This window comes from Aphelocoma coerulescens, chromosome 1A, assembly GCF_041296385.1.
Source record: "Aphelocoma coerulescens isolate FSJ_1873_10779 chromosome 1A, UR_Acoe_1.0, whole genome shotgun sequence".
In the NCBI taxonomy this organism is placed as follows: domain Eukaryota; kingdom Metazoa; phylum Chordata; class Aves; order Passeriformes; family Corvidae; genus Aphelocoma; species Aphelocoma coerulescens.
In genome coordinates, this window is record NC_091014.1 from 55,077,150 (window position 1) to 55,104,947 (window position 27,798).

The following is a 27,798-nucleotide window of genomic DNA, read 5'->3' on the forward strand; positions in this document are numbered from 1 at the left end:
GTGCGTTTTGCCTGCATAAAAGAAAATGGGACAAATGCTGTTCAACAGTGTGCTTTGCTTAATACCTGATCTTTTTTTTCTTTGCAAAACTGTTCATTAAGCAATATTATCCTTAAACTGAATTGAGAGTGATCAAGATGGTAGTGGGGAGGAATTTTGATTCCAGGACATTTCCGTATTTTAAATTGGGAAAGAAACCTTCATTTGTTCTGTTTTATTTCTGTGTCTATTTATGATACTCTTTAATTACATGTTTGTATGTTATTTTTTCCACAAGAAAGAAAAAAAAGACTACACTCTAACGGTATCCATCGGCTTCAGTATATGTGGCACCATGATGACCTCTGCAAGTTACCAGTGGCAGAGTTGGCCATCCCAGATACAACCCACAGACCTCTGCCAGTTTGACTGAATGTGTAATTAGCTTGTCATTTTCTGTGCATGGCAGCTTGATCAGTGTTTGCCAGTTGGTTTTGTGTATTTGCTGACAGCAGAGGAATGGTGACATTTTGCAATATTAGGCTCTGGTTTTGGCTTTGGGGGTGTACACTAGTATGCACATTTTCCCCTCTCTTACATCCCTCTGTGACCTCTCCTGTCTCAGCTCTGCCCTCCATCGCTGGAGGATGGATGGACGCTGCTTCTTCCTCTTACTCGCTTCCCATGATCCCTGGTCAGTAGCTTGTCCCATACAAGCCATACTGTACCCATGCTCTCCCTGTCTCCATTCCTCTCCAGTTACGTGCCCTCCTGTTCTGGCAGACTACTACTTTACCATGATCAGTTCCTTCTCAGCTGATTTTTAGACCTGCTTATTCTTTGCTTCTCCTCCTCCTCCTCTTCCTCCTCCTCCTCCTCCTCCTCCTCCTCCTCCTCCTCCTCCCTGTCCTCACTACAGTCTCCTTGTCATAGGCTTTTTTAACTCTCCACCCACTCCCTTCATTCCTCATTTAGTTTGCCTTTTCTGCTCCTATTGCAGTCATACTCGTCTGTTCTATCTCTTTGCTCGCTGTTGCTGCCTGTGCTGATAGTGCTCAGGGTTCTCGTCTCAATTTAATTTTCTCCTGCTCTACTAACAGGTCTGTTTCTTGGTTTTTTTGGATTTGAGGTGGGTAACTGCTACTTGATGTTACATCATCCCTACAAAGGAGATGGTGCAAAGTACTGGAGATGGATCATTTCCCTGCTGTCAGTGATCTCCAGATCTGGATCTGACATGGCCGGTATCTCCTGTGAAGCTGTGGATGATCTCCAAATGGGAGCGTGAAATCACAGGAAATGGGATGCAAGTGGCCCTGCCAGCCACCCTTAAGAGCATCTCTGTTTCCTGTTAGAATAAACAATATCTAAACCATTCTTGATGGGGAGTAACCTGCCTTAAAAGCATTTGCAATGCCACTGCCAGCCTTTCTGAACATTGCTAAGTCTTTACTAACATAAAGCTTGTTGCCACCATTTATTCTTTCTGTGAGGAATGTAAAGAATGGATCAGTTCTTTCCTTTTTGGCAGGTTTTGCATGCTGTTACTACTTCTTTTTTTTTTTTAAATCTTTTAGCCTTTTTTGACCATTGCATATGGCTTTACTAGGAGATGTAGATGATTAAATGTAAGACAGGTGCTGTAATTTTCCATACTTTTGTTATACTGTTGGTCAGATTTTGGTGGCTTTTTAGTATGGTTGCTAAATATAGATTCCTGAAATGCAAATTTTTCTGTTAAATAAGAAGTTCTCTTAGACTTTTCAAAGTGTGTGTGGTGGTTTTCTCCTCCCTTAATCATAAACAAGACAAAATATGCCCCCTACTTTTTTCTCGGGTTGGATTGCTATGGCTTAAGTAACAAAAGAAGTCACCAACTCCAAAATCAATTACAGATAGCATGAAAAAAATTTTCAGTATGGATGGTTTATTGGAATTTTAACAACTGAAAACTGGATCCTGCAATGAGAAGTACCAACTAGCCTGGCTCTTCCAGCCCTGCCTGTAATGGAGAGTTTTACCCTGAGTAGTCTCTAAATACCTAACTGGAATTGCACTCCAAGTAGCCTGTAATCTGAGGGCTCATGGATACACAAAAAATGTCCGAGTAATTGCAAGGGTAATCTTTCTAGCTTCTGAAGTCTGCCCTCAGGCTGGGAGTCTTGAGTATGGTTAAAACCCTCTGAACTGTCCTCCTGGTTATCCTGCTTAAAATTCATAGTGTCTGCAGTTGTGGTCCTGTGGAGTTTAGGATTTCTCTGTGCTGTATGTAAGTCCTGGTGTCCATGAGTTATCTGACTCGGAGGGCATATTTGACTTTCAGATAATTGCTTTTGATTAGCCAAGATGTAGATAATCAGAGTCTGACCTGTGCAGTGCATAGATCATCATTCAACTATCAGGTCTCACTGAGGCTCCTTATCTAAGCCTATGCTCTCCCTCCAGTCCTAATAGCAAAACCTGCTTTAAATTACTTTAAAGGTTTGATTTAAAAATGCCTTGGAGAGGAGTTTGGATTTCTTGGATAGTACTAGTCCTCCTTTGTCTAGTGTACCCTCCGTGAAGAGCGAAACCCTTGATTTGATTTGTTGTTCTTTGTAGCTTTTCTCATTTTTGCTATTGCATCATATGAAAGGAGGTTATCAAAACTGAACAATTATGCAAAGTACTTAGGAATATTAGAGAGCAGGAGTATGAAAGGCTTTTGTTTTTTAGCATGTGTCCCTTCCTGCTTTATAAAATGTGGTTGAGATTAAAAGAGCAGCAAGGGAAAGGATTTCAGTTTCAACAGGCATAGTTTTAAATCTATCTGAACTTAAAAAAGATCCATCTGGCCTGAATCAGTAGGTAGAAGAGGAACAGCATGTTAATTTGGTGAAATTAGTGAATCAGTCAGTTTGTTGACTGTCAGTTGACTATAAGATACTGTGCTATGTTAGCTTTGCTTAGTGCTCAAATATTTAATGCAGATTAGTTTGCTTTAACTTTCCCTTTTGCTTTGTGTGTGATGCTGTTTAATGTTGTTGCATTTGCTTTGCAAATCCTTTTTCAGGTCTCTTTCCACCCTGTTCCAGGATGAAGCATTCTATCTTGAAGCAGTGGGAAAGGGAGGAAAAGTAGTTGTAGGAGTCTCTTTCGTGTAAGTTTGGTAGGGGAAGTGTTATTACTTTTTTGAAGTCATGTTAGATTGTCACAGATTGGCTCCATCACACAAAGAGTGTAGTGTGGTGAGATAGAGGAATGAGGAAGGTGGTGACTGAAGGCTGTGGTGAGAACTTTGGACAGTTCCTTGCTCCATGTGTCCTTCACAGGGACATGGGTGACAGACTGTGAATACACTAAGTGTGACTGATGAGGACGTGTAGTCAAGGAGGGGCTGACCCTCTTGGTGCCAGAAAGAATTTAGGTCATCCAAAGCCAGTTGCAAACCTTCATCCTAAGAGAATTTTTCTGAGGGACTCTAGGTCTTCAAAGCCTCTTTTGATCAGAATGCTGCAAGGGGTGTGAGAATGAATTTATTTGGGATCATGGACTTCTGAAGGGTGGAAAAAATACTGTGGAGATCTCAGTGCTTCATCAGAAAGCGAGACTTCTGAATACTTTGTCTTATTCAATGAGATGAATCTAAATCTGGTTTAAGCAGATTAAAGATCTGTGATCCATGTTTTCCATCCAAGTCTGAAACTGTAGCTTTGAGCAGCTCAATGACTTTGGCCCTAGAAAAAATGAAGGTCTTTTAACAAGCCCTGCTGTGAGGAGGTGAGAAAGGCGGTGACTTTACTGTCCCTTTCAGCTCAACTGTGATTTCTCAGGAACATTTTTTGGGTTTTGTTAGGAGTACTCTTAATTGGTTTTGACAGTGAGCTGCAGGAATTACTGCAAGTGTTGCACAGAAGTCAAGAGAAAGCTGCACTGAAGGCAGTCTCCATTCAGATCTGTGCCTGCCTGGCCCTCCTGCCTGCCAGCTCCAAGCCTCCCTGCCTGGATGAGTGGCTGGGGTCCTGCTTGGCAGCTGACATGGCCAGGAATGTGTGTCCCAACCAGACCTCCTCTTAAAGCAGAAGTGTATAGGAAGCCAATGGTTTTTTTTTTTTCAGTGGGTGGATAGGAAACTTTGAGCTGTGTTATTTGTAACACAGAGAGGAAGAATAGCTAGAACTGAGTAATAGGAATTTCCTAATGTTTTGGAGGAGCATAAAGGAAGATAAATTTCATTCTTCTAGGATGTTTGTAGAGGGCTGTAGTGGCACTCAAAAGTGTAGTAGGCCTCTAGCTTAGCTGTGAGGCTCCGTGGGTCGCTATACAATTATTCTGAGATACTCTCTGGCCTAAATCTAGGAGAAAAGAATATGGTGGCAAGGAAGAGCCTCCTGGCTGATGAGCCTCCTAGCTACTGTTCAGACAGTCCTAGCAGAAGAGTGTTCCTGTAGCCAATCATAACATCTTAAAATCATTTATTGATTTGGGTTGGAAGGGATCTTTAAAGGTTCTCTAGTCCAACCCCTCTGCAATGAGCAGGGACATCTTCAACAGTTCAGCTGTGAAGTGGTTTGGGAATTGCCTTCAGCTGTGTCTGTCCCAAATTTCTGAGAGGGGATTGCTGTGCCTATGTAAGCTGTTCCTGTGCCCTCATGTGAGGTCAGCTGTGTTAGACCTGCTCTTGCTGAAGAGCATGGAGATGAGTCTGTTTGATTAGGTGTGATGTTGGTCATACCCAGCAGAAGCAGAGCACAAAACCTTTTCCTTTGTGATCATCTAAGAGCAACCATGGCTATAAAATGCAGGTGGTCCTTGTTCCCTGTGGTGCCAAATACTGAGATACTGAAAAGGCTTTATGTCCTAGACATGCAAGAAGAAGCTAAAAGAGCAGTTTTCATCCTGAAGACTTTAAAGGAAGTTTTTCAGATGTATCAGTCTTCCTGTGAATCATCTAGTGGATGTTGAAGGCCTAACAAACCAAGGAGACTTCAGTTAACAATGAATATATTGGCTGCTGTGGGCTACTACTCATGCTGTCATTGGCCACTTTTGAACATTAACACTTCCTAAAAATTTAACAGGACAGAAACAAAGCTCAGTTTGTGATGATGGGCAGTTCAGATCCCATCGAACGAGATGAAATTAAAACCAAATGTTGAGGGCTCATGCTGAAGAACATTTCTCAGGTTTGACAGTGATGTCTGTGGGCTATCTCATCTAGGGGGTGAGACCATGGAGCCCATACAGCAAGCTGGGTCTCTAACTTCCCAAGCTGAGTGCATTGGGTTGCAGACAGACATCTGTTTTCAAGGAGCATCTTTGTAGGGCAGAGCAACTGCCTGTCTGTCTGTTCCATGCAGTAGCTTCAGACTGCGGAGAAATTATTCCAGTTTCTTATGTCCTCATTGCTTTGCATTGAAAATTCTACATCTTCAAAAGAACAATTCACTTCTGCTTTCTTCTTGTTTCAGTTAATTGGGCTCGTTCTAAAGCGGTGAGGATTATCATCTGGCCCACTTACATACTTGTCCTGCAGGATCTCCTTCCTCCCTGACCTCGCTGCTACATGTTTCACACGTTGTATCTCTTAAAGGAGGCAATAGCACCTTTGAAAATTAGAAGATACCGTAGAGTCTGCTCAGATCTTGTGGTGTTTTAGGTCAGCTGTCAGTGATAGTAACCTGATCTATGGCAAATCTTTCCCTCCCTCTCCCCAGGGGGCCTGTGCTGTCCTTTGCATGCCAGTGAAGCTGATATGATCCAAATTAACTTTTTCATCTGTTTGCATTTATTTTCTGAGTCATGAGAGGTCCTCAGGAGCCATAAAAATTAAATGTTTTCCTTTCTAATGTTTTTTTGTATGGTATCAAAAATGTGGTTTTTTTATTCTTACCTGGGATCAGATGCTGTTTTTATCCATGCTGCTGGGTATGCAGCCCATCATGGGAGTAACACGGAGCTGCAGAGTCAGCAGAGGAGTGCTCATTATTTTGATGTCTGCTGTAAAATGGTGGCTCCTGCTCTAAATTACTTGGGTGAGGTAATTGCTCATCTTCCAAGATGTTTTCCTTCCTCTGTGTATGAGCTCTCTTAATAAGATAGGAAAGTACAAGGTGTTTTTTGGGCCAGGTTGCACCTGACTTCTGGCTGGATCCTTTAGTTTCAGTGATATATGAAGGACAGCTGGGGTGGTAGTTAGAAGCAGAGATGTAAAATCCTAGGACTTAACACTGGCAAAGCAGCAGGATTGTTGTCACTCACTGAATTACACTGCTGCGACTGCTATTTTATGCTTTTAACGTAAACAGCATCTTTTTGGTGGTGTGGATGATGGCCAGTCTTGACCAAGGGATGCTGCTGCTCTTTCAGGAGCAGAAGGGACAGAGGGTGGCGGCAGGCGATTGATCCACCTATTCAGTAGGCTCTTCCTTGAAGTGCTGTCTGGAAAGAGGTTTTGCTCTTTGACAGTTCAGTACTTCAGTTTGGAGCCATTTCGTGCCACAGAGCAGGAGGAGGAGAGAGAATTTCTTTAGTACGAAACTGGCCATCCCAAGAAGGCTGTGCAGCACTTGGGGCCTGCCTTGGTCTCTTCCCTCGGCTATGAGAACCAGGGATAGAATAGCAGGAGCTCTGGCTTGCGGTAGAAAACTCAGTCTGAGTGTGCTCCAGGCCCTTCCTGTGCATAGCAAAGACCCGGCTGTTCTCCTTCAAAGGTCTAAAAGCAGCTGAAATGAGACTGCAGGGGATTTTAGCAGTTTAATCCAAGTCTGCATCTGCAGACCTTGCTGAGTTGTCGCATACCCTTGCACGCTCCCTGCTGTGCCCAAGCCATGATAGGGCTGAGCCATTTGGTGCCCAGCTTGTCCCTTGAGCTGGGCCAGGATCCAGATATGAAGAGTGTCTCTTGCGCAGTCCAAGAGGCACCTTTGACAGCATGTGACATGTTGCAATTGCAGTTTGGTTACCATCATCTTATAAAGATGGTCCGTGGCTGCCAGTAAAGCCAGAGAGTACTCTCTTTCTCCATACTGTTAGTTAAAGCCTTTTCCTGGAAAGGAGCTGCCATGGTGCAGCTCAGTTAGCCAGGGCAGACTAGCCTGTGTCTGTCATTCAGCGTAACACTTTGGCTGTTGTTTGTGATGGTGTCTTTTTGGCTTCCTTTCACTCAGAGTAGGAGTACTTGTTTTCTGAAGCCCTCTCCATATACTCTGTGACCAGCAAGTATGTTAGGTCTTTTGAATCTAGGTAGATACACAGTGGAAGCTGCTACAAAAGGTCATTTTTGAATCTGGCTGCAGGTTTCATGGCCCTATAAATTTGATCCTGAATAAAATGTGATTTTGATTTTCTGCAGAATATTAGTTACCCCATGAAATTATCTTTAAAAACCAAGAAGTTTAGAGGTGAGAGCATAGCTAAAGTCCTATTTAAAAACTCAAGCTTTAATCACTGCCGTAGTCAAAATAGCCCCCAGTAGATGAATGACATGCAGGTGATAGGTGAGTAAATGAATGGTTTTTCTGTTACGTCCTAAACCTGATTTCTAGCCGATTTGTGCCAGTGATGGCCAAGCTGTGTACATCTGTTAGCATCCCACTGAGAGGCAGGCAGAGCTGCTTGCACCCGAGAAATGCCTGAATAAATGCACTGCTGAAATTAAGGGAGGGAGTTGCGGGGAGTAAAGACACATTGTCCCATACTCTTTCTCGACTGGGTGCTGGTTGAGCTTTGGGTGTGGTGATCTTAGTTTTTTTTCTCTTTTAAGGTGCAATATTAAAAGATTTAAGACCTTCAAGGCCTTTAAGACCTTTAAGTCTTCAGGCAATTATTTTCTTCCTGAGTATGGTCACCCAAGAGCCAGAAGTCCCAGGAGAGGTGAAAGCAAAGGATGTGCTAGCTGTGTTCTGCACCTCTGTGGAAAGCAGAGCACCTTGTTACTTTTTTCACAGGTGTTTTTGCTTGTTTGGAAAGTAACTGGAGCTGTGCTCATGAATATTTGAGGCTATCAGCTGCCTGTTGAGGGCTGGAGGGAAGTAGGGCTAAGGAAGGGCAGTCAGTGTGGGAGCCAGAGGGGCAGAACAGGGAGCGGCCCCAGCCCTGTGTGGTTGTCTCTCTTATGGTAGTAGACTTCTTATTGGGATGAATGTGCTCTGAAATATTTATTGCCCTGTTTAAATATTCATCGCTGCAAAGGCAGTGCAGCCTGATGGCAGCAGTGGAGCCTCAAGGGACAGGGGCCACAGCAGTCCCTGGCATTTCCTTTCAGTAATATGATAAAAATATGTTAAAAAAAAAAATCGGGCATTCCCCCACTGCAAGATTGACAGGAGCAGTCAGGCATATGTCCCAGTGTTTCCTCTTTGTGCCAGAGACTTGTATTTGCTCTCAGGCTCGTATGCTGGGGTGCTGCTCTTGGTTGCCAGATGCTAATGCTTTTTTTTCCAGGCCTGTATCCTGGAGTGAGTGGCTTTGTTTAGCCTGACACTGTGAGTGTGAAAAGGGATGTACAGAAGAGCAAACCGACTGGTTTGAGAGGGTTTAAGTTTTGGATAGGCTGTGTTCTTGTCTTTCTATAGGTGTGCAAGGAGCGGGGAAAAAGGACCTTTGATGCACTTGGCTGTGGAAGGTGGGGATCTGCTGAGAATTATGGAGGGGTAAACTTCTCAGGAATTCATGTAGTAATATATTAAGGGAGCTGCAGATGCTGACAGGTGTACCCTGACATGAGATGCTCTTATATCAATTTAGCTTTTAAGGTTTATTGATTTAGCTTCAGTAAAATAGAGCAGTTTAAAAGTGGGACCGCCAGTGATATGCAGTAGTTTAATGTGAATATTTTGCATGTTGCTGCTGTTAAACCAACACGTGCTTTATGTGTCCCAGGGCATTGACGTGGTAGTGGCAAGGGGGCTTCAGGAGCTGGTTAGTGGCACCCAGCCCAGGAAGAGGCATTTGAAAGGTGGTCAGATGTGCTGCTGACATCGAGCTTTACCTATGAGCTGTGCAGGTGGCCTGTGTGGGGAAGAAGTCTATACTGGTTCGTGGTTACAGCAGGAATGTGGTAAACATACATTAGCTGGAAGGCCTGGGGAAAATAGGCTTTAAAAGGATTTTATAACAATGGGAAAATCTTTCCTGAGATACTTGACAAATTCACTGTGTATGAACCAGCTTTATGCTGGCTTACGTGGGGATGCTCTAGAAGTTAAGTACAAGTGAAGCAGGTAGTGGCAATAGCATATGCTAAATGTCCATGTAGCCTCTTGTTCTGGGATGAAGTGGCTTTCAGGTGCATTTTGAAGTTGCACTTAATGTAGTGTAACTGTGGGCTGCTGTGAGAAGAACAGTCCCCCTCATCTCTGTGCCCTGGCCATATGCTCAGGCTCCTTACCACTTTGGGCATTGTGCTTAAGCAGATCTAAAGCGAGACAGTTGAGTTTATGACCAAACAGATGACTGTTGTTTGGATTAATTTTCTGGCAGTGGCTGACTGGATCTCACAACAGCCGGGGAGGGGAAGTGGAGCCCCTGATTCCGAGGCCAGTTGGTAGTTTTTCATTTTAGGTGGTACACCAAACTGCGCCTATACTTTCCAGTAGCTTGTTCCTCTCCATAAGGTGAGGTCATTATGCTTATAAATGTGTATGCTGCTTAGTTTAATCAGCTTTAATTTATGTGCATTGACTTCCACCAGCTCTTGTTAGCTTTCCAGGATATTGTCCTATAGATCTGGCTTTTAGATTGTCTCTTCTGGCTGTACCTGCATTGTAGGCCATTATGTCTCACTCAGGTACCTCTGTTTTGGGTGACATAATGTTTTCAGCACAAGCACAGAAGAAGATGGAAAAGACTGACTCCTTCTCACCAGCTGACTTAATGACTGTCATTTAGAAATCAGTAAACAAAATGAAATGGTGTCTTTGATCAGAGCTTAATTTGTCAGACTCGGCTTTTGGCTATTGGTTTTCTTGATGACTTTTTTTATTAGCTTAAATAGTATTAGCATCTACTTTATTTTCCTCACAATTAATATACTTTAATAAAATAATCAGTTGCCAATTTTTTTTTTTATTATAGGCAAAATAAATTGAGCTTTTCAAGGTTTTCAGTGTGCAGCCGTGTGGCTTTTTCCAATCTTGTGGTCATTTCTGTAGCTCTTTCATGTTTCCTTTTGAATTTTTAAATTCCGTTTTAAAAATTTGTATGTTGAAGCATATATCTTATTTTTCACCTGGCCAAGGCCACGTACCCAAGTAGCAATGCATCCCACACCCTACCTGTTGGTAATATATCTGAACAGCTGTAGTCACTCTGTACCAGGCTGCTGCACTGGTGAGTTGCTTCCCCATGACTCTCTGCTCCTTTCCAGAACCTCTGCTTTCCAGGAAACGAAGTGGAGGCTTCTTTGGAAATGGAAAACTACTCTTGGAACAAATGAGTAGCAAGAGATAGGAGAATGCTGGAGTGGAAAGTAACTGTGGGAAGAAATCTGTGTTTTTAAAACCGTCAAATTTCTGTTCTGAAATGTGTGCCAAGTCAGTCACAGACTTCCTCCGCCCTGCACCCTGAGAGCAGCTTGATATAATGTTGTTGCTGCGTGACTGAGTCCTGGTACTCGAGTCACAGATGGGTCCCGTTTGCCTCATCTCATCTCCTGTCTTCCGTACTGAATTCCGAGCGTACCCATGATAGGCCACTGGCAGTGAAAATACGACAGGGCTGAGACGTTTAGCTGCTTGCATGAAAAAAACCCCAGAGCCTCTAGAGGAGCTCTGGTTTTGTGTTTAAATATGCTGCATACGTCTCGTTCTCCACCTTTGCTTCAGAGTCACGTCCGAACACGTGGCTCCTCGCTACAGTTTCTGCCAGCTCTGCAGTTCTTTCCAAGGCATTCAGCAGTCTCCAATTGATTCCAGATGTGTTCTCCCCTTCCCGGCGCTTTCTCCCTTCTTCCTCCTCCTGCTCTGGCAGCAGAGGCAGGGCTGCTTTTTTCCTGTGTGGTGCTGGAGTTAGTGCAGGCAGGCGGGAAGACTTCCCTGCTGTCCGCTGAAATCTGGGGAATTGAAGGGGCCTGTGTAAGTGCAGTATTAAGTGAAGCTGCCTGACAGGGCTTTAAGGTTTGTCCGTCCTCCAGGAGCCAAGTCAGCTCAGAGCAGCCCCTCTGCACAGCTCACTACTTCCTTCAGCTCATTGCCTTCACAGCAGGGGAGAGAAGGACAGGAAAGCCTGATACCAAAAGTGATCTTCAAAATCCTTCCTAGAAGAGCACTGGAAATATAGAGAGATCTGGAAGAGTCTATTACAGATAGCTGTGTCACATAGCAAGGGCTTTGAGAAATCCTTGTGACTAAAGTAGATACAAATCTTTCTAAGGGGCTGAGGGAGCTTCATGAGGATTTAAACATTCAGGAGAGCCATTTGAATTCTTGAATTCTTGCAGGAAGAACTCTCCACCCTCACTGAGGTTTGGTGATGTACTTGCAGATGCAGCGCAATAGTCCATTTGCAGAGCAGAGACGTGATGAAAAATTGCTTATCCATCCAGCTGGGTCCTTGATTGGGGTAGGAGAAGCAGATACTGGTTTTCTGAAATACGTCATCTGGAGAATTACCCTCTCCCTTGAAACAAAGCTGTCTGAAATGAGCAATCTGATTGCAGAATTAGCTGAGGTGACAGTGACTGTGACACTACATTGCTAGCCTCGTCAAGAGATACCATGGGACCAGGTGGTATTTTCTTCCCTGTTATATTTCCATGTTCTGTAGCCCTTCTTTTCTAAGCAGCACCAGGAACCACTGGTTAGCTGTCAGAAGTAAGGCACAAAAGCAGCATAGGCAGGTTCTCTGTGCCATCTACAGTGTCACATAGTGCCCAGATACCCTGCTGCAACCATGGACCTCTCCTGAAAAGCAGTTATCCATTCCTTCCCCACCACTGGCCTCTGGTTTCTGCTGCTTCCCTGAGAGAGGATCCGCAGTCATACAATGGAGAGAGTGATTGGTTTGCTAATCTGCTGAATAGCTGATGGCAGTTAGCTTGGATTAAACATACGTGACACATCTGCAGCACACTGTTCCTTAGCTGTGACTCATTTCAATTCTGGTCCCGGAGAAGGAACTTAGCTGTCTTTGCCTGACAGAGGAGTAATCTCCCTTGTGTGGAACGTGTCTCTGCCGCTCTGGGTGCCCGCTGGATTAACAGGACTCGATTCGTAGTATTTGGAGACTTTATTTTCATGCTGATTTGTTGAAAGCTAGTTGTCTTATGGAAATCTTTTTTCTCCAAGAATGTTTAACTGTGAATGTTAAGTGGAAAATAGTCACTTGGAATATTGCAGAGCTGGGAAGAACACAACCAGGGTAGGTGCTAAAGGACCAATCTGGACCGAAAAACTGAGCCTGAGCTTTTAGTTGCTGGTTTTGTTGCTGAGGACATATCCATTCTGGTGATTTTTTCCCTTTGTTCTCCACCCTTACCCCTTTCTCCCTGGTAATTCTCAGAGGTAGTTTAATTCCTAATATGGAATGCAAACAGATGTTGGGACCCTGATGTCTCTCAAAACACACTTCCCTCTAATCAACCCCAGAGAGCACAAATGGATTGAAAGCGTTTGTTGGGATGCCTTTGTGCCAGTAACATTTAACTTTTTTTTTTTTTTTTTTTGAGTAGGGAATAATGTAGATTTCAGAGCAGAAATCAGTGCTTTTTAAAATCTGAAAGGTATGTTTCAGGCTGGTAAGTAGATGTGGCCCTGGGCCTTATTAATATTGCGTAACTCTAAAGCTTTGGCTATATCCAACAGGAAGCCTCTTTGCAGGTTGCCCGAGGGCATCTTACCAAGTGTGCATGCATTCAGCACTGAGAGCCTGTGTTTGTGCATAGGGGTAGAGCAAAATTTGGCCATTACTGGAAGTGATGATAACGTGGGGATGAGTGAGTGCTTCCTGTGTATAACAGTAAGATAAGACTATAATTTTCTTTCATCCTTTCCTACAAAAGGGGGGCTTGAACTTCTTTTCCATAAAGTTCTTACATGCATTTAAAAAAAAAAAAAAGGCCAGCTGCTTTATTTTACAGAACACTTTTTGGTGGCCTGGAATGATAGAGTGTGTATTGGAAGATAACTCGTTCTTCCCTTGATTTACATATCTAGGAAGGGCAAGATTAGATAATATAGTGCAAGCTTGCACCAGGAAGTTGAAGGAGACATGCCTTTAAATGGTTAGCTCGGTGCAAGTGTGAGTGAGGCATCTCTTTTTAGATTTTATTTTTTTTTACTGGTGCATGATTAGCTTATTGAGGCTTAACTTAACCCGGTGCAAAAGGTGTTTCCTGAATGATTACATCCGATTTAAATTTTAAAATGTGTACACATGAACTTAACTTTCCTTTGTTTTAATACAACTTCAGTTTTACTGAAGTAAAACTCCAGCAGATGTTTCCAGAACTACCTAGATTTAGGGTTTGCCTTTGGGAGGATTCAGGAGGAATTGCTCTCGTGCCCATGGCAGTAGAGTCAAAATCCAGCATCCTTTTCTATTACCGCAGTGTGTCATAGATCAAATGAAGATCAAGCTCCAGATGTGCAGATGAAATACAAAACCTCTTATTACTGTGATCCTCTTCAAGGTGCTTTTATGATCAACCCACACGAAGAAAGAGTGTTGATTTTATCAGTTTGGGTCCCAGACACACAGGCATGTCAGTCTTGCTCTCTGGAGTTACAGAAATGCCTTTGTAGTGTGGACTGTGGGTGTCAGGTTAGGGTCACATACCCCTCTGAATCCAGGAACGGGTTTGTACAAAGATGAAGGATATGGGATGGTTATATCCTTTGTATGTATCCTTTTCACCACCAGATTTTTTTCTTGTAGGCGTTTTACCCGCTCTTCCCATTCAGAAGCTAATCTGTAACGAAATGGCCACAACAGAGAAAGTGTTATTGCTGCATTTTGGGATAGACAGCTTGTATCATATTTGTAGGCACCTGCAGGGTTGGCATGGGCAAATCACTGTTTTGGGGTGTCTGGGGCATTGGAAAGCCATCACTTCTTAATTTTGTACATCACTTTATCTTGTGTTTGAGTATCTTCATGGCCCTAAAGAGCAAAAGCACAGTTTTAAAAACCCAGGTATAGGTTCCATGTGCTGTGAGAGCCACCAGTATAGGGTGGAAATTTATCTTTGGTGTAATGAATGCCCCAGCCCGTTTTTTTTTTTGTGGAAGGGATAATACTGGACTTCTTGGTTGGTGTGGGGAGCATCATTCACACTGCTTTGTGTCCATTCCCATTTGCTAAGAAATTGCTCATCGATACATTTGTTATCAGCGGGCAAATTGTGGGACTGCCTGTGGAGAGGGTTAATGCATGCTGGAGACTGCGGCTCCCTGGCAGCCTGAGCTCATCCAAGTGCTGGTGCCTATGGCCCTTCCCTCCCCAGCTTCTCCACCCCCTGTCCTTTCTGGCTCTGGTTCTCCTCCAGTTCCTTGCCAAGCTGTTTCAGCGCTCTTAACTGGGAACAAAACTAACCTGGCAATAAAAAGTGAGTAATTTTTTTTTTTTCCTGGGATATGTGCTGAAAGGGCTCAGTGGTGGGCAGGCTGACAGGGGAGAGAGGGCAGGAGTGCACAGCTGGAGGTGGGATGGTGGCAGCTCCAGCCAGAGCCCCTCTGAAGCTGCAGCTGAGAACTGGGAAGGGAGACTGTGTTGGAAGGGGCTGGGAAAGGGACCCTGCTACAGCAGCCTTTTTTTTGATCTGTGAGAAGGGGAGGAGGGGAGGAAACCAGCCCATTATTAATTAATTAATTATTCTTATGCTCCTAAGCAGCAGCCTTGTATGGTAAGCCCTTTCTCTCGTCTGTGTACAGCCAGGGAGCAGTGCTTTGCTTCCTGTGCCAGAGCCGGGTGTGATGTTTGTATCCCTGACAGGAGGCTGTGACCTGGGGTGTAGGAGGGACAGCTCGGTCCCTGCATTCCCCTCACTCAGAAGGATCCCTTTCGTACAGAGAGCTGAGGGTGGGCAGCGGCTCCAGGTTCGTGCCAGGCTCTTCACAGATCCCAGCTCCAAACATTTTTGCTGTTTACGGAAGGGATTAGGTTAGTGCAGAGAGCAAACAGTTGTAGCCTGGAATGCTCTGGTCTTCACAAACAGGTTAATTGCCTCCACTAGCTGCAAGTCAGTTGCTTCAAGGATTCATAAAATTAGTTCAGTGAAGACATACGTATTAGAAACCCCATTCCACTAATAGGCTTATACTCACATCTGTCCCAGTGATTTGGGGGTTAGCAGAGTTCAAAGGCATTTTTAAGAGATTGTTTGACGTTTATATGCTGTACCATTTCTCTGCACCTTTCTGTGATGCTGATGACTCACAGTAGGGTTATGGATAGCACAGACCAGTTGCCCTGTGGCAGTTTGCCACATCTATACAGAAATTCTACTGGTTTAACTTTACCAGGAGTATAATTTTTATTTGGCTGGTCAGGCTTTACTATCTATGCACATTATGGCGTACCGATACAGAAGAGAGCTGGAGCTGCATTGCTGTAAGGCTCCTTTCATATCCCTCTACTTACACCCGTTTCTCTGATGAGCAAAACAAAACCCCTCCTTCACAGAGCAGACTGATCTTTGGCAGTTTTATGGAAGCAGGAGGCCTTTGTGTGCATTTCTGGTGTTCGCTCCTGGTGCTCCAGTGCCGTGATCTTGGATCACCACCTGCTGTCTGCTGAAAGAATTCATCCTGTGTCACATTTGCTGAACCACGTTGCTCCTTGTTGAGTTGTCGTCCCCAGCTCCCACCCTTCCTCAAGGTACCAGCACGTGTGGTTACTCATCGCTCCTCTGCTTAGCTTGGAGCTGCAAAAGTTCATTAATTAACTTAAAGCTGCATAAGCTCTTAGAAGTGTGTCCCCATTAGGGATTTTTCACTGCTTGAACTAAATTGTTTTTTAAACAAAATGTGGGATGGGTTTGTACTGAGCTGTGTAGGCAAACCCCTGACTTAAGGAAGAACGTTGGCACCTGCAAGTACACGACTGGACCTTTGCAGGGCTGAGAATAAGGGCCTGAAAGCAGAGCCCAGATGGGTAACCATATCGTTCTTGTGCCCTGAGGGCTTGGGTGCTCATGGATCAGATGCCAACATTTTGCAAGGGGGCAGCTGCTTTGAATTCCTGCCTGATGTGAATGAATTATTTCAGTGGGAACAGAGAAACAGAATGAATAGAAAACACAGGAATTACTGCTTTTCTTTGAACTATAGGTTACCATATATTGTGCTGAAGTATTATCTTTTTTTTTAATGCGATTGTGTTAATTACGCTATTTCACTTGCACTGAACAGCCTTTCCCAGTTTGAGCATGGGATGGCAGCTATCATGGCTGGTGCATGGCAGCACAAACTGGCAGAGCGAGTCAGTTAATCTGGAACTGCCAAAATTATTCCTGCAACCAAATGTCCCTCACACTCGCCCCCTGGAGACTACCAGCCTGATGCATTGTGGCCAACAGAGGTGTCTGTCTGCTCCTGAACATTGATTAAAAATTATTTCATACCATCACAGGAGTTTAAGGTGGCAATAGCTTTTGTGAGGAGCTGCAACCAGGTTTTCTTAGTCCTGTGATGGCATCCTCGTGTAAATTTGGGGATGGTGACTGCTCTTGGGCATGTCTATATTGGTTTTTTGTTGCATTTTAGTTAACTTTTTAGACATCCTCATGAGCTAAAACAAGCAGGACTGGCATTGCAGTGAGGTATGTTGTCAAGATTGGATAGACAAAATACTTTCTGTCGAGTCTGTCCTCCTAAGTGTACTTACCTTTACTCAGAAATTTAAGGGTTTCTCCATGCTCTCTGTACCTCCTGAGAAGTGTGAGAAGCAGCACCCCTGACTGCAGAATTTTACATGGTGGTTTAGAAGCAGGGGAAGGAGTTCAGGTTCTATGTTTGAAGATTAATGGGGTTTTTGTGTGTGTGTATGTTCTGTGTTAGTCCTTGAAAATATGAAGTGTTGTGTAAATGTTGAAATTTGGTAGAATAACAGAAGAGGTCGACTCTCCTCTGGGTTTGGAGGATATCAGTATGCTGTGAAACCTGCAGAGATCTCATCAGGAGTCCTTTTCTGTAGACACTAGTGGAAACAGGGAAAAAAGTAATTCTAAAGCATCAAAGGAAATTAAAATTAAAAAAAAAAAATCAGACGGGAAATGTGTCCATAATCATATGAAGAAAAAAATAGTTTGAGATACACATACTCCATGGGATGATGAAACCTGGACAAATATAATGATGATAGATCTCCAGATAACCTGAGACATTAAATGAAGGATACATTTGTAATAAAAGATACGATTTTTGCATGTTAGTGTGATTTGAGGAGTGGGGGAGTGACAGTGGTATTAAAAACATTTTATTCTGTACCAGAAATCCTTCTTTAAAAAATCTTAGGAAGGTCAGAGAGGAGCAATAAATAAAGTTACCAGGATATTTTGGCTTGAGAGGTGTGATTAAACTCAAAATAAATATGTATTATCAAAATGCCACAAGCAACAGAGGAGAGAATAAGCATTTTTCATTCTTCAAACATTTGTACATAATTGAAGAAGGGAGAGAAAATATTTAAAAGGTGGAAATGCATTTAAACTGGAAGGAACAGTATTAACTGAGGGGTAAAAACATTGAAAATAAGATTATATGAGGTTCATGGGCTGGCATTTTAAGTAGTCTAAAAGTGAGGTTGAACAGAATGCTGGACTGTGTCCTTTGGGGAGCAGCCCTGTGCTGTTGAGAGGATGGCAGAATAGGTTTTGTTTGGGGCTAATCAGCAATCTTTTCCTCTGACCTGGGATGCTGCTGGCTTGGAAATCTAGCTTGTCCTGAGAAGACTGAAAATAGTTTCTGCTCCTCCATTTTTCTGTGGAAAAAATTTTAATTGAGAAGAAATTCAGTTTCCTATTTAGCTCCTATTTGAAGCTCCTGTAAGAAAGGGGCAGACAATGTGGGCTGTACAGAAGAACGCAGACCATTAAATGCAATGAAATACTGTAATCAGAAGAGCTTGTAAAAGAGACAGTATGTGGACAGAATGGAGCTGTCATGTAAACAGTCTGAGTAGGTGAGCAAGAGGATTGCTGATACCTGGTTTGCAGTGGGATGGCCATCGTTCTGCCTGTCCTGCCTCCTGTTTTAGAACTCGCTCTGCAGATCTTGATGATGGGTTAGGTCGAGTTAGAAGTGGCTTGCTTTGAGGCTGAGAAGAGCAAAGGAATGAGCAGAGCCAGAGGGCTGGTGGAGCTGCCCTCCTTTTTAAGGGGGAAACAAAAATCCTATCCTGCTTTCAGAAAATGTGCTTAGTGCGTGGAAAAACCTCCGCAGAGCTGCGAGCATGCGACACAGGGCTGCAACTGCTTGAGGGAGTGCATGCAAGGAGCTGAGCACTGGCCACGGCTGGCATGCTTGCCTGAATTTTTCATTCTCAGATAAGGCTGCAGAGTTTGTGTTCCTGCAGGCAGCAAGGCTGGACTTGAAACCGCCTGTTCTTCAGCATGGGCCAAGGCTGCAGCTCGGCTCTGCTAAGTGGTATTGAATGCCCTTCCCTCTCCTTCTCCCCAGCTGCGGGAGCGCGTGGCCACGTGGCCCCCAGGGGAGGCAGACCAGATAGACTAATGTCAGAGCAAATTTGGGATTCAGCCAGTGTCTGAATGACCCGGTGCTGGCTGGAGGTGCACTGCGTTTATCATTGTTTCCTCCGCCCGGAAAGGAAAGCTGCAGGTAGGCTGATAAAGGGACTGAAAGGTTTGTCCGGCTTCTTTGGAGGTCCGTCAGCCCCTGCATGCTCTCTGCTGAAAGGCTGCTTGGTAATTCCCACTCTGCCTTTCCTATCCATGGGATAAGGTCTGTTTTGCTTTTACTCCATTGATTTAAGCATGCTGGTGTCAGAATAGCCTCGAGCACCTCCAGGCTTTGTGGGGGAGGACCCAGGGCTGGAACAGCAGCCAAAATTTAAAATCAGGATTAGTCCATTGACACACACATAAATCAAACAGCCCTCCTATCATAAATCTTTTCTGTGGATTTTTTTTCTGCTGCGGCGGTGAAAGCAGTAGGAGCAGTGCAGCAGCCTGGGCTTCCCAGGGCTGGGCTTCAATGTCAAGGCTGTTCTCCTTCACCCCAGGCGGCTGAATGCAGCTCCCCCCTTGGTGAGATCCCTGCAGAGGCTGCAGGGCTGCATGCTTTTTTGTTTGCTTCTTGTGGTTTTCTGACATGGTGGGGTAGCATTTTTATTGTCTTCTGGGGATATCTTTTGCATGGTCAGTTCCCTGTTTCTGAGTCATCTGCTTGGTGTTAGCTACATCGAAGACAGCGCTAAAAGCTTCTAAAAAGTCCACTATCCAAGAGGTCTCTGTGGGATACCCTAAGATGAGGGAGGAGTAGGTAATTAATGCCTTGTGTGATTGTAGAGATGCTCGGCATTGGGAAAGAGGGACTGTGCTCCTGGCTTGCGATCTCAGCTTGTTTCCTTAGAGCTCTTTGGTGTCTCCTGCATGGCCAGCAAGAAGCAAATGGGATATTCCAGCAACAGATACCTGGGCACCTGTGCTCTGTACTCAGTGCTGCCAGGGCAAAAGAGGGGGCTTCTGTGCAGATAGATTTAAAAAACTGTACTTTTTATCACTATAACATAACAGAGAAGTGTGCTCTGAACCATACGATGTGCTTGCTTGTGGGCTTGCTTGTGAGCAGTGAGGGTCAGGCTGGAGGAGATGGACACAGCTAGGGTACTTTTAGGGGTGTTGAGTAACCCTGTTCTTCTGTATTTCCTTCTCAGTTCCAATGTTTGAGTGCCTCTTCCCTTTTCTTAAATAACACCTTTTTGTATGTAAAGCTTTGTATGAGATCGCAGGGGTATGCAATCTGCAAACCCCGTAATTTGTTCACTATATGCCACCCAGTAGCAAGAAAATTGCCCTGAAAAGATTAAGAAAACAGTGTCATGGCTCAGAGGAGCAAGGCATGCGCTTTTTGATAGAGATAATAGAAGCCTGTGGAATACTATGGTGACAGTGAGTGGGATATTCACACCAACGTGTGTGTTGTTTCTTAGGCTGATGTTTTGATCTATCTTCTGTAGTATAAAGCTGTTTTCTCCTTTTTCCTTTCTTAAGGGTAACCAGGAGCCAGCAGCAACTCCTGATGCAATGGTGCAGCCATTCACCACAATCCCGTTTCCACCACCCCCACAGAATGGGATTCCCACAGAGTATGGGGTGCCACACACTCAGGACTATGCAGGCCAGACCAGCGAGCACAATCTGACACTCTACGGAAGCACGCAGCCGCATGGAGAGCAGAGCACGAACACGGCCAGCACGCAGAACGGATCTCTTGCAGTAAGTGCACAAGGGTGCCCAGCCAGAACGGCACAGTGCTCTGGGGAAAAGCAGCCACTGATTAGATTGCTGTTTCTCAAGTGTGCAGCAAACCAGCAGCAGGCTTGAAAGGGGAGAATTACAAACAAAACATGGCTTCTGACCTTCCATTACGGGGTTTCCCTTTTTGCATGTTCCCCTTGTAAATTGGTGCCTGCAGAGAGCAGTAGGACTTGAAATCACGATCGTGGTGGTTTTACCGTGGTGGCATTGTCCAAAGACGGTCTCTTACAAAAGTGTTAATTACTTTGCGTTAATTGGCGAATGGTTCAAATAGATGTGATGGAGGCAAATTCTAGAGGGTTGACAGTACAAAGAATTAGGGTTAGCACATACATTTTAGGTGTAATCCCAATGTGGTTTTGTTTTCAGGAAGCTAGCAGAGTAGAAAATTACTTTTTGTTGACTTTTGAAGATAGCAGTGAGCTTCAGGGAGCAAAGACAGGAGATGAGCTCTCAACTACTGGTCATCCATTTGCCAAACCAAGATTTTCATCATCTTAAATTTTTTTCTTTCTTCTTTCTATGGCCTGGAACTGGCACTGGGCAACATGCTGGCAGATTATCCCAGGAAAAGCTTTATCCACCCCTTAAGCCACTTGTTAAGACTTAACTTCCTAATAAAGAGCCTTATGGTGAGAGCCTTCGGCGCTCAGGGGCGGATTTAATCTGTTAATGCTTTCAGTTTTACTTGTAGTTGGTGTTTGGCTTGTAGAGATTATTTTCTTTCCCTGGTAAGGACTGAATGAATTCAGTGCCAACAGTTGGAAGAACTGATAGTGCCAGCTCAAGTGTTCATGGTTCCTGGTGTGTGCCTCTGCTCCTTCTGCAGTGGGCAGTGGCTGCACGCTTGGCGCCGTCGGTCATGACTTTGATAAGATATCTTTGATTTCTTCCTGGGAATGCCGCAACTTCGGCATCTTGAAGAAGAAAAAGAGTACAAACTCTGAGGCACGTTGGTAGGGTGTGAAAGGAACTTAGGGTGCCTTGCTTGGCAAAAAAAAAAGTAGATAAGAAAAGACCAGGCAGGAAATAAAACTTAGAGCTGGTGCAGAAATTAACAGTGTGCAGAAATGCAAGTCATGGTTTTAGCACCAGATTGTCCGATACTGTTCCAACACATGAGATTTGGGTTGCCCGTCTCCAGCAAACAACTATCTCAGGCACTGCCAGTTGGATGAGGAAGCTGGAAACAGGGAATAAAACAGGGCAGTGGCTTTCCCCGTGTGTTTTTGCTGTTCCCATCCTTGTCCAGAGCTTAAGAGCATTTCTTTTTAATGGAAATGATGTGAGCCTTGACCTTGGATGTAAGCTCTTGCCAGCCTTCCTTCTCCTCTTCCATATTAGGAGCCATCTCTGTGGCTCTGCAGGGCTGAGCTCTGTGTTTCATCAACTAATGCTGGCTCCAAGGAGCCCACAGGCTGTGGCTAGCCTGCGAGGAGGGACTGGGAGCCCATCTGTGCGGGAGGGAGTGTTGCTGGGAGACTGCTGGCAGGCAGTGGTGTTGCCAGGAGTCTGTGGAGGGAGCCTGACTGGCAGGGGGTTATCCAAGAAACAGGCTGAATAACACACAGCAGTTGTACTGGCTGTTGGAAACAGGTGTGCATGTCTGGAGTGGCTGTTTGATGTGGTTAAAGACGTGCAAGCTGAGCATGCAGAGTCAGGCTTGTGGCCGTAGCTGGCTGGGAAAGGGTAAGGGCACACACAAGGGCGTTGCTGTGGCTGCTATGGCTGGGACTGGACAAACCCAGAGGATCCCAGATGGTGGCACACGAAGAAATCTGTGGGAGCAGGGGGAAAGGTGCCTCAACCAGCGGCTTTTCACATGCTAGACTTCCACATCCACTGCATCCTGGATCTTCCAAGTCCCTTTATTTTCCTGTCTAGGACTCCTTCTCTATGAAATTATTTTGATTCTGTGGGCTGCCTTAGAGTGTAATTCCCTGTAACTTTTCTCCTCCTCAGTACGCCGATTAATGATGCAGGAACTAGGAGAAGCAAGAAGGCTCAGTAGTTACTCAAGTTAAAGTATGCTATTAAAATACAGCAGAAGAGATTGGTTATTTCATCTTAAGCATCTACAGCTAATGTCAAGCATCTTGTCCATCTCATGTGCAGGCTATTACTTGACACACATGTTCAGTCCATGTGGACTAGACTGTTATGCTTTAAGGCATCTTCTCCTTTCACCGTTTTATCATCTTGCTCAAACAGCAGTGCTAACTTTAACAGAGCAAAAAGTCATCAGGGTGAGGTATGAGCCATCCCTCCCATTACTGTGACTGACAAGCACAGCTGCTGTCACGTGTGTGAAGGCGATACCCCAGACTCAACAGCCAGTGGATTTTTTAACTGCTGACTTGAAGCCTGTGCTGCTATGGGATGATTCAGAAATTCCTTCATTTGGACAGATAAGTTCCCTGCTTGCTTTTAAGAACAAGGCCTGTGATTGGTTCTGTTGGCAGGACAGAGGGAGATAGCAAAAGGTGTGGTCAGATGGCGGGGCTTTCCTGCTTTTCAGGCTGATAGCCTTTAGGAAAATTGCAAAAGAACATGGGGTGGCTTAAGGATCCCTCATGGAAAGGGGGCTTGATCTTGTTGGTAAGATGTTACACAGCAATGTAATGTAGTCTGTAACAGGGTCCTTAATGCACAGGGCAGGAGCACCTTTTCATAGAAACTTGGCTAGCTCTGATGGGCAAGTGAGCTGGAATGACTTGAGATTAGCGGTGGTGTCTGAGTTAATAGATAGTGGTCTGGGAGCCTGAGGTCAAAGATCAGCAGTGAACTTATGTAAAATAAACTTTGAGAGTCAAAGTCCATGCCTTCCTACGTAGTCTAAAACCCTGAACAAAGGGGAATAACTGGTTGGTGTCACCAGCTAAGGACGAGCTCAGTTATGGAGGTCTGAATGTAGTGGAAAGCATTCAGAGGTCTCAGGACTGGGGCATGGAAAAGAAATTGGCACAGTAGGTGGTGTAATACAAACAGCTTCATCTTTTGGAATCTCTATTTTAGGATCAAGTCTCATCTGTGGGGCTTTGTTTCTTGCCTGGCATGTGGCAAGAAGACCTCTCTGTCTGCATGTCCAAGCATCTGTCCTTTATCTTGATACTGTCCCAAAGCACAGCTGAAAGACCTGGATTAAAAACAGGCTGAGGTACAGGACCATATTTGGCCTACTTGGTCTGCCTGTTGCAGCCCTTCTCTTAAACAGTTGACACTCAGCATTTCACTTACAGTGCTGGGTTGCCTAGTTTCTTCCCCCTTCCCCCTTCTTGGTTTACCTTAGTGCTCTTATCCCTAATGGAAACACCCAGCACAGTTAGCTGCAAGGGGAGATGCTAATTAGGCTGCAGTACCTCTGGCAGCTGAGCTGATCTAAGAGATTCACTGCTGTCAGAAAGGAGAGATCTGGCTCCAAGCGCAAACTCCCACTCCTATTTACTGTCTCTGGCATTCCTTACGTGAGCCACTTTAATTCACTGACCTGGCAGAAAGCTGTCCAATTCTTTTGCTGGGTTAATGAATTAGAGAGCTCTTGGAGGGATCCAGCAAATGCTGTTGTTGCAAGGTAAGCGTGCGGAGAGCATGGCCAGAAGCCGAGAGCAATTGTCAGCTCTCTGCATCTCCTGGTACTCTACCCGCAGAGGGAAGATTAATCATCTGCTGAACTAAAAAGGCTTGCTTGATAGTAAATGCAATGCACTTAATACTGCAAGCTGATTATTCAACTTGTTTCTCTTGTTAATGTCAGAGGGAAGAATTTGTATGTCTGTATAAATTATGGAATGCAGCTGGAGGTATAGAAGTAGAGGAATAAGTTTATGTAAATTACTTCGCATGAAAATGGCAGGTGCTGCTGCCTTGGTGTTACGTTGTCATGAACCAGTATAAAGCATTATTTAATTACAGAGCATCGTGTCTCGGCTTCTTGCTGAAATGTATTTAACTCATCTGCTGTACCACAAAGGGATATTGACTTTCAAATTCTCAAAGGAGACACGTTTGTGGTGGAGGGCCTGTATGTGCCATGTTCAGAAGCAAGACAGGGAAGGTGCTTGGTCATCTGGCTGTGCCCTGTACATCTAGCAAGGGCTTAGAAAGAAGAGAGCCAACAGCACCAAGGGTTCCTCAACTGACTTTTTCAGCACATGGATGATGTTAAAATGATGACTTCCCCTTGGGTATTTCTTGCCTAGAACTGAATTTGCAGAATTTTCCTCTGTAATTACTTTTCATCCCTTTAGTAATTAAAGCAATTGCTCATGTGAGGTATTTCAGGTGAAGAATATGTTTAATGAATATCCTCAGTTATTTTCTGATACTGCTGAGCAGGTAGACATGAGGAAGAACTAGCTTCAAATAAGTAGTTTGCTGCTGATTGTTTGGCCACCTCAGCTTAGAAATTGCTGTCTTGAGGTTGCAAACCCTGACATTTAACATCAGGAGTTTGCTTTGATTATGAGGCAGATTGTCAGCACTTGCAGACTTGTGTCTAGTGAGGCAGATTTAAAAATGAGAAATGGGAAATAAATCAGCAAACATCATTACGTTAGCGTATATAGCTGTGGTACTTCTGTGTATCTCTCGAAGGTTATAGCAGATCTAGCAGAAGTACAGGGAAGGATAAAAGTGATGATGAAAGGGATGTAGCAGGTTCTTTATGAGAAGAAATGAAATCTTCACTTAGGGAAAGAGCTGTCACAAATGAAGGCATATGACAAGTACATAGGATATTGAATGGTAAGGCAACTAAAATATGGAGCTTTCCCATTTTCACTTACTAGGATACACATGGGAAATAATTGGGTGCCATGTATGGAAAAAAAAGCAGGGTTTACTACTAATTTTTTCCATATAATGAAGAAGTTAGCGTTGGAGTTCTTGTCCACAGGATCCTTTGCAAGTTGGGACATCAGCTAGCTTAGTTTGCTGGAGAAAAGTCACTGAGCATTTGCCTTGTTCTTACATCCTTCTGACAGATGCCACAGATTTGGCTGCTGTTAGAAAGAAGATAATGGGCTGGATGGATCTTAAATCTGTCACTGTATGGCTGTTCTTCTGCCACTGTCAATGGAGCGGTCTAGGAGTGACCACGAGCTTGGGAGATCTTGCTGTCTCCTTCACCTTGTCAGGGCATCCCTGTTTTGTGAAGAATGGGCTGGAAAGGTCTGACAATGTGACCAGCAGAGCAGGGCTTTCAGGGGGCTCCATTTCACCACTTCATTGAAAGGGAAAAGAAAAAAGCACTAAAGAATCCTGTTAGAAATACCCATCTTTGGATTGAACATGTTACTGGACGCATCAGAGGAGTTGTGCAGGATAGGTAGCAATGTTTCCTATGTGCTTTCCTGTGTTAGGTTTGTGTTCTGTGAGGTATGTCTTTAATGAGGAAATTGAATAAAATGACTTAAGCTTCTGAAAATAGGTAACTAACAAAAAATATATATCAGAAAAAATATACCCTACATTCACCTGACTGTGTGGAAAATAGTGAAAAGCCTTGTAGAAGTGAATTGGTATGTCCTTAGAATTTTTTCGTCTGTTTTTTTAGCATACAGAATATTTTGGATAATAGTTAATTGTGCCTGTAAGGAGCCCCCAATTTTTTTTTTTTTTAATATAACACTACTGGCATCTCTGAAAAACCAAGTACATGGATATAGTTGTAAAATTACATTTACTGCTGTTGAAAGGTGATAATTAGCCCTAAGGTCTTGTGTCTGCTGAACAAGTGTTGAAGCAGCTGAAGTTCCCATGGCATTTGCTCTGGGATGTGTAGGACCTCAGTCCTACTTTAGCAGAGTATGGTGTGGCACAAGGTGGATTTTGTGTCTAGGGCCTAATTCTTCACTTGTTTTTACACCAAACCTGCTCAGTGGGTATCTGTTCATTGGTGGGTGACTGGTTGTTTTGACACAGGTTCTTGCACTAGAAGTTGCAGAGATTTTTCCACATTTTCTGTACTCTGCTTTATGGTGGGAAGATTGCCTTCTCCCAGTCATAGCTTTTGGTCCTTGTCGCCACAGTTCTTCAAGCTCTTGATCCAAACAAGCTTGGGTGTTTGGTTTTGGCTTTTTTTGGATTCAAGACTGATCTAGGAGCAGTGGAGTGAGCACAGTCTGTCTCCTAGATTTTGTAAGCCACCCAAATCCCCTTTTAAATACAGTTATTAGTTACAGTTTATGTTTTGTAAATATTTTCTTTGCAGTGATTTATGGCTCTTAACCTCCTCATTATGATTCACAACATTTTGGACCACCTGCTTCCTGGGGGGGAGAGAATGGGGGATTGTTTTTTGTTTGTCTGTAACTTGGATCTGAAGCGGTTCCAGTTCTAGAAGCAAGTGGAGAAGGAATGGAAACAGAATGTGCTGGATATTAATAATCTCTGTGCTGGTCCATTGCACCATTGCTTGTCTGGCTCAATGTGGAGGCATCCCTCTGTCTAGCCATTCAGACGGAGATCTGCTTGGAGCTGAGGTGGTGCTGGAGCCCCTGCCTCCCTGCTGCTGAGGGGAAATCTTCAGCAACAGATTGTTCATCACCTGCATTAGGATAGAGGAGATCTGTTAGGAGGTGGGAAGGGGGTTGTAGAGCTGCCCCCAAACCTGTCAGAACATCCTTGTGTTGCCAGGCGTCCTCCCCTTTTACATGTGTGTATGTGCACAAGTATAATCCGTGCTTCTCTTTGCAGCTGCCTCTTCTTGCTTAGGGTTTTCCTGCTGCTGGCAGGTGTTAGAGAGGAGCTGACCTGTGGGCACAGGCAGCAAGGAGTTAAAAGTGAAGCACATGTGTTGCTGTCCTGAGTTCTGATGTGTTTCTCAGTGACCTTGAGTAGAGCTCTAAGCTTGTGTGTGCAGGCATGAATGGCATTATCACCTGCATCAGTATATATTACACAGGCTGTGCTGAGGAGGTGCAGCGAGTGCAGTACTGTTCCGAAATGTGAGACCTTTGCTGCAGCATGTCTGTGTTGCCTGATGACAGGCATTGAGGCGTAGGGAATGTGTATTAGTGCCCTTCTGAGCTGATTGTGTAGTTAAGGGAGAAGTCTCTTTCTTCACTGGGAAGTGCTGACACAAGGCCAGAACGAGCTTGAACGCCTTGTGGCGAAGGAGTCAAGGTGGGGAGTGGGCATTTCATGAAATGAAGGCTTTCATCATCTGACTTGGCCAGGGTAGCACTGCTGCCAGTCTCTGTTATGTGCTGCCTGAGAACAGGCTTCAGGCCCTTCTTTTCATCTCCTTCCTAATGAATTAAGCCAAGGAATAACTATGAAAGGGGGAAAAAAACCCAAGATCTGAAGAGACTGTTTTTTTCATTTATGTTGTAGCTAAATGTGTGGCAGTGGACAAATGTATTGAGCTAATGTTACAGTGGTGGAAAGTTCAAATCTTACCT

The 27,798-nt window shown here is 44.3% G+C and overlaps 1 protein-coding gene across 14 annotated transcripts in view; it reads left to right on the top strand.

Annotated features, from left to right (window-relative positions):
- RBFOX2 (RNA binding fox-1 homolog 2) overlaps positions 1-27,798 on the top strand; it is a 172,027-nt gene that overhangs the window by 90,896 nt on the left and 53,333 nt on the right. For all 14 annotated transcript variants that reach the window (XR_011147934.1, XM_069002901.1, XM_069002900.1 and 11 more), the window contains one exon: positions 20,129-20,353. Coding sequence is in view for 13 of the 14 variants with exons in the window: in XM_069002901.1 (XP_068859002.1) it covers positions 20,129-20,353 (225 nt within the window). In the remaining variant the exon portion in view is untranslated. The remainder of the gene's footprint in view (positions 1-20,128; positions 20,354-27,798) is intronic.